The 7,271-nt window shown below is 35.5% G+C and overlaps 1 protein-coding gene across 1 annotated transcript; it reads right to left on the reverse strand.

Annotated features, from left to right (window-relative positions):
* Positions 1-494: 494 nt before the first annotated feature.
* LOC150034971 (phytanoyl-CoA dioxygenase-like) lies at positions 495-6,200 on the reverse strand. The gene is made up of 9 exons (XM_090315315.1): positions 5,952-6,200; positions 5,725-5,846; positions 5,562-5,622; positions 5,009-5,077; positions 4,282-4,400; positions 4,046-4,193; positions 3,812-3,956; positions 3,118-3,204; positions 495-1,949 (listed from the first exon to the last, which is right to left on the reverse strand). The coding sequence occupies exons 1-9, from the start codon at positions 6,004-6,006 to the stop codon at positions 1,922-1,924; spliced, it is 834 nt and encodes a 277-aa protein (XP_090171441.1). The 5' UTR covers positions 6,007-6,200; the 3' UTR covers positions 495-1,921.
* Between the last annotated feature and the right edge of the window lie 1,071 nt (positions 6,201-7,271).

The raw sequence follows: 7,271 nt of genomic DNA on the forward strand, positions 1-7,271 counted from the left end.
TGATAACGACAACAAAGAAATGGCGTCAGTCGCTTCCCTTTTAGTGAAAGAGCAACTGAATCCGAAAAAAAAAAAAAATGACACCAAGTTCCCCAACCAAGATAAAGAATAGACACAAGATGACTTTTAAAGGAGGAAAGATGATAAAGACGGTTGATGTTAATACTCTTAGATCTAGAATGCTAATCATGGATTTAATGGAAAAGGTAATACAGGCATTTCTAGGGTAACAGCCACCTAGGTCAAACTACAATCATTCCTACAAGGAATAAAATATACAACCCTATTATGACTCCTAGGTTATACGGAGTTCTATATTTTGTTCAAATTTTAGCAATAGTCCGTTCACTTTTCCACTTTTAAGCATTTCTATTTTGACACACATTTTCCTAGCAATTCTATTTTGGTGCATATATTAATACTACTTTTACTTTAGTGCATATTTATTTTTAAACAAATCAAATTCAATCCTCAATCATTCATGTGATGTCACATGACATAATCAAATTTCATAACTATGATGCATAACTGATGTTGGAAACTCAATTGTTCTGAAAATACAAAATTTACAACGATAAAAATGATATTGACAGTGCCTCAGAAAAAAAAAAAAAAGGATATTGACAAGGACCATATTTGTATTTCATTTTATTATTATTATTTTTGTTTGAATTCATTTGAAGGATAAAAACTAAGCCATTGGCATGTATAAGCAAACCCTCAAGGCTGCAAACCAACTAGGGAGGGGAAAACACATTCGCATGGTTCAAAATCCCATAAACATTAATTTCTTAAACACAATCAAATAAACACTGAACTCTCTTATGCATTCTTCTCAGGTTTACTAATCCAATGAAGTCAATGCCATCCTTTTTTGCAAGAGATCACCAGTGCTGAATCTCCTTGGAGCTGATAACTAAAGAAATACATTAGCTTTTGATGAGAGTGTGTTGAACCATAATCAAACTATAAGGGCCTAGATCAGATTTGAAGAATAATCTGGACAGACTTTCTTCATCCATGTTAGAATATGCGACTCTTCTATCTCCTTCCATTGAGTCAACTATAATGCTAACTTTAGTTTTAGGAGGATTATTAGTGACAGAGAGATGATGGTGGCATCTGAAGAATAGAATTACTGTCTTCCAGATAGGATGATGATAGGAATGGTATTAGAGGGGTAATAGGGGTATATTAGAAGTTGGTTATAAATAGGGAGGTAGGGAATGGAGAAGACAATCAATATTTGGTATATGAATTAGGGCTTGAGAGTTATTTCAAGATTGAGAGGGTCTAAGTACCTCAAATACTTGGATTATCTTATATTTTTGTTATAGTTCATCTTTCAATATATCCGGGTTCTAAGTTCTATCAGACGACCGAGTCTAGGATCTTGACTTATCTAGTTCCCATTCTTTATTTTCTTGACATGTCTGCTCATGAAAATTGCTTGAAAAGGTAGGTATACATGGCAAGTAACCAGTGAAGGATCGATCACTACAATCTAATTTGGAGGGTGTTTGTTACATTCACGAGCTTCCATCCTCAACGTCCTATGGGAAGATGGCCCCTGGCATCAACATCTCCTGATAATGATTCCTTGTTCACGTGCTTCCATCCTCAACGTCCTATGGGAAGATGGCCCCTGGCATCAACATCTCCTGATAATGATTCCTTGATTTTCCCACAAAATCGTGCACAATCCTTTCTAGAAAACAGGGAGAGTTGTGCTTTATTTTAAGCCTATTGGTCAATTACATTGACTAATGAGGATGCATATGCATTTCAAAGTGCCACCGGGTGGTACATGCTTTTTTCCCAACTGCGGCTGCATGTGTAACAAGGATCCTGAATCCATATGACATCTGTTTGTCTCATATCCCCAATCCTCATAAATTTTGGTTTTCAATCCAAGAATCTTTCAGTTGGCAAGCTGCAGCCAGCAGTTCCTATCAATCCAAGAGATCTTGTTATTGCCACATCGGTCACCAATTTAAGAAAGAGAAAGAAACTCTGTCTCCACATTATTTGTCTTCTTTAGGAATTCTTTTGTTCGAAAGAAACATTAGCATCTTTGACGAGATGAAGGATACTTTTGAATCCTTTTTGGACTCGATTCTCACTTTAGCATAATATACGTTAAAATCTAATCTTCCTTTTCCCATGGTGGCCACCGTTAGGATATCTCCTAACAAGAGAACACAAGAACACAAAGAACAAACAAGAAAACTAAAAGATAAAATTATATTGCAATATCAATTAAGAAATTACAATATACCTCAGCACATTCTAGAAGGCTGAGAATCCTCTCCGGAACTCCCAATTAGGAAATCACCACAAAATTCTCCAGACCTTTCTCCAACCCTCCTATTTATAGCAATATTCAATAACTAACTTCCTATCTAATTACTCACATACCCCTTACTAATACCATACTATCTAGGTACCTTAGAGCCACCTACTTAGGATTTAATGTCCTACGAGTTTCCTTGACACCCAAATGTCGTAGGTTCACTTGGGTTGTCCCGTGAGATTAGTCGAGGTGGGCGTAAGCTAGCCCGGATACTCACGGATATAAAAAAGTATTTTAAAAAAATAATCTTCCTTTTCCAAACTATAGTCTTAACACTCTTTTGGTCAGATGGAAGGTCCTTTTGAAATCCATAGGGCTTGGGGAATCTCCTAATCTCTTTTGTAATTTCATTCGTCAACAAAATTTCCAATGCCTTTGAAAGAGAAAAGGGTCCTGCTTTGAGCCTCAATTACTTTCAGGCATCTCTTTTCTTATTTAATAATTGGAAGTTTAGCTAGAAAGTGTGGGCTATCCACACACATATTAGCTAAGTGTTGGCTCACATTTTTTTCTCTCCCGTTGCATCTTGTGATCATCATCTCTCTCAGTGGAAATCTTTTTTTTTCTTCCAAAATTCTACGTAAAATAATAATAAAATTACTTAGAATGCTTGCTGAAAACAATTTAAACAATAGCCAACGGAAGAATCAATATTAGAAGTAGTACAACTTCCTAAAATGAAAAGATAAAATGAGTTTAATGATGAAAAACTACCTCATTTATTAAAAGAATGGGTAAATAGTGCAATTTCTTTATGAACTCACCAGTTATCTTGAGCCCATACACAACCTTCTGTATCAACCACGTGTAGGCTATATGCATGTCTTGATTTTGGAGACTGATTCTCAAAGCTAGTTCACACATAATAGAGAAATTGGACAGCAATCAGCTTGAAGATACAATTATCATAATTTTGTTTTAAGGATCAAAATATACAACCCTAGAGAGTTTAGCTCATACTCCTCAGGATGCTTAGAAAAATAACCAAACTTAACATGTAATGTAGATGTTTAGTATTAACCAGTAGTCTGGACAAACACAAATTCAGAGACATTGTAGAAGGATAGATTAATTGGGGAAAAAACATCAAAAACAACGATGCAAAGGTTTGAATACAGAACATCCTGAACCAACCTGCTCTGATATCATCTTTAATCACTAATTGACCCAAAAGGTTAAGCTCATTATAAAACCATAGAAAACATCTCTTCTTTTTCGTTTTGAAAGGTAGAAAACATCTCTTATTATATATGAATTTGAATCAGTAGCATTAGTATAATGGTATGCAGTGTAATCACTTAAAAAGAATGCACAGAATGAATCAGAATACTTCTGTGTCAATGCCAATGGGAATTCAACTGAAGTTGCTAAGATAAAAAATTGACCATGGTATAAATGTGAAGACAAACCACATTGTCTATCAACTAATGAAATGGTTTTACTATTCATTCCACATACCTTTGATGAATAAGGTCTCCATGAATGACAACCAAAGATCCAGCTTTCACTTCAATAGGCACGAAATCTTTCTGTTCGTAAGCAGGAGAAGGTTTATCGAAGTACACTCCTTTGTCACCTCTAAGAAACCTTCTAACAAGTCCATCTAGAAACAAGATTCGACAAAAAATAAAATTAATCAGACATCAGGTAAGATATTTCTGCTATTTAAGAAGTGGCTTGCTAGGGGGATACTTTTATGTGATCCAGGAATAGCCCAAAGACAGCCGTTTGTTGTATTTGCATCTTCAAGTGCCAGCCATAGCCCCGTGCAAGTAGTTGGTTCAGTGTAAAGAAATGAGTTATCCTGGTGAGGCACTACTTCACCTCCAATACCTGGTTGCTGTCAGTGAGTTTTCCAAACGTTATTGTACCATTAACTTATAATAATAAACTAGTATTGATAAATTGTACTGCAATATAGGGAGAACCTTAAATATGTACATAGACTGAATGACTATCGGCCTCTTGTATCCCAAGGACAACAATAAACCTGAAACCTTCTCAGAGTCCGAGAAGCTTTTGAAAACTGGGTCAACCTCATGTAATGCTACAAAAGGGAAGGTTAAATTAGGAAAAAAGATCCCAATTTTGCATCACAAAAAACAGAGAAAAATGCAAAAATCAACTATAAAGTATGGTGATAGTTGCAACTATATACTTAAACTTTCAATGGTAAAACTTTAGCCCTCAAACTTATACCATTGTTAAAATTGGGTCCTCAAACTTACAATAGTTGTGAAAATTAGACTCTCAAATGATAAAAACTTATGTGAGAGTTCAATTTTTATCATTTGGGATTCCAATTTCTAAAACTATTGTAAGTTTAACGGTCTAATTTTAACACTTGTATAAGTTTGAGGCTCAATTTTCAGAATTAAAAGTTTGAGGGTATAATTACAACTACCATCATACATCAGAGGTGGTTTTTGCAATTTGCCCCTAGAAAAGGGCAGCATTTTGAGGTTTTTATAAGCTTCTAGGCATGGAAAAATCTATTTTGAAAGTCATAAAGACCAAGAGAAAGTAATAAAAGTTAGGAGTATCGTTAAACCGAAGTAAGCAAAGATGAAGTTGAAACCCATGCTAAAGAGACAGAAAAGACAGTTCAAAAGTTTCTACCGGGTCAACAGTCTGCTAAAATAGAAGAATACAAACCATGACCAACTTTGTTAACTGAGAGTTCCTTTGCTTGTTTCAAGTTTCCATCCTCTCGAAATGCTTTTTCTGCAAAACAGAAAAATAGAAAGGAAGATGAAAAGAAAAATAAAAAGGCTAATGAAAACTAAGTAGTAGACGACTCATGAACAACATATTTGAACACAGTCCTATCCATGACCAAATCATGTACACATTTCCTTTTTAAAAACTTTCAATTATCCTGAAATCTCACTGAAAGAGCTCCATCAATAACGAACCATGGCCAGCATCTACACCTAAATATGCCATGGATTACGTGTGTCGAACTCAACACATATTTCTTTTGCACACGAATGGATATACAAGTTTTGAATTGGCAACATAAAACTTCTCTTCTTTTTTACTAATTGCTTAGGAACTAAGTTCCCAGACACTCTGATACTAAAATAAAGGGAAGCTAATCTAATCCCTTTTTCAACGTTCCAAAACAAAGTCGATATGAAATGAAATTATCACAATGAAAACTTAGAAAGACGATAAAAGAAAACACAAAAGTAGAAATTGTGGATACCCTCAAAAAAGAAGGAAATATTCTCAGCGCTTTCGAAGAAGTAATCGTCGGTCAACTGCCGCTGTAGAGTAACAAAAACATGGAAAGAGTATACATCAATACAAACAGAGCATTAACGATAGTAGTTAGAAGTTGGAGCACAAATTTCGTCTTAATCAAAAACCTGATTTACAGAAGAGAAAACAGAGGAAGTGGAGCAGTCAAATCCCTCAAGCAACTGCTCCATTCTGTTTCTCATGGCATGAATTTCATCAGGAGTGGCAAATGATTCAATCACAAGATAACCTGCAAGAAAGGTAAACAAAGCAGGAGGAGAAGAAGTTGGATGAACAAATTATAGAAATTGGAAGTGCGATGATGATGAAAAAAGGGTTGAAACTTGAAACGTACCGTGAGAATCAAAGAAATGGAGTTGATCCGAATCGAGATTACGAACAATTCCCATGGCAGTCTTACTTCAATCGCTTCTATGGATTTTCTCAGATTGAAATGCCTAACAGAGTTTGCAGGTAATGATACAAATGGGAAGAACTCCACCCAGATATTCGTGTTCAAATTTAAAAGGAACGTATCTATAAAAAAAATACAAAAATCTTTTAAAGGAAATATCAATATCCGTTTTAACTTCAGAAATCGGATTAGGTCAAATTAAAAAATGATGGAACATTTGATTTAATGTTTTATAGTTATCCATAAATTAAAGATGGATGTGGTGAAAATAAAAGATGATCGTCTTCTATTTTGCATATGAGAATATTATTAGATTTTTCATAGTAATAAATTATTTCTGTATTTAATTTATAAAATTAATCACGACATCTATATAAAATTTCAATATAATTTTCTAAATTATAAATTTGATTTTTATATATTAATAAATTTAAATTAATTATTTTTAAAGAATATTAAATAAATTTATTTTAATGATATATAAAATAAATTTATGTATCAAAAGTTGGGAGAGCGTGGACATCAAGAAAACTCACAGGGTATCATCTGCCCTCGGCCTGATCATCCTATTCGCTCCAACAGACAGACATGGTTTTGTAGTCAAAGCAACTTCGTCACTTTCGTGTACCCATTGGACAGCAGCCTTTTTGGGGGGTTCCTTAGGGACTGATCCACTCTGCGTAGATTGACTGAACGCAGAAAGCCTTCCATTGACAGGCGATCGTGTTTTTCGCAGGATTTCTAGTTACTCATGTCAGCATTCTCACTTCTGATATCTCAAGGTGTTGCACCAAAAACCTTCCCTGATTGATAGAACGTCCCGCTACTGACACTTGAAAAAGTTGCTTTCAAGGTCTCATCGCTTCGGTGAATCACTTGAGCCCTGATACATTTTTGGTGCCATGGAGCTAGACCAGTGAGCTATTACGCTTTCTTCAAAGGATGGCTGCTTCCAAGCCCACCTCCTGGTTGTCATCGCTCGATCACTTCCTTTTCCACTAAGTGATTGCTTAAGGACCTTAGCGTACGATTTGGGTTGTTTCCCTCTCAACTTTGGATCTTAGCACCCCAAAAGTCTATCTGTACAAACGATCTAGGCCTGTATTCGGAGTTTTCCTGGTGTTGGTAAGGCGAAATGGAGCCACCCTAGCCCATTGAGTGCTCTACCTCGGACCATCGACATCATACGCTCTACTGAAATAGATTTCGCGAAAAACTAGCTATATCCGATCTCGGTTGGCCTTTCACCCTTAGCCACAT

This window comes from Benincasa hispida, chromosome 7 (genome assembly GCF_027475165.1).
Source record: "Benincasa hispida cultivar pf3 chromosome 7, pf3_genome.v1.1, whole genome shotgun sequence".
Lineage (NCBI taxonomy): Eukaryota > Viridiplantae > Streptophyta > Magnoliopsida > Cucurbitales > Cucurbitaceae > Benincasa > Benincasa hispida.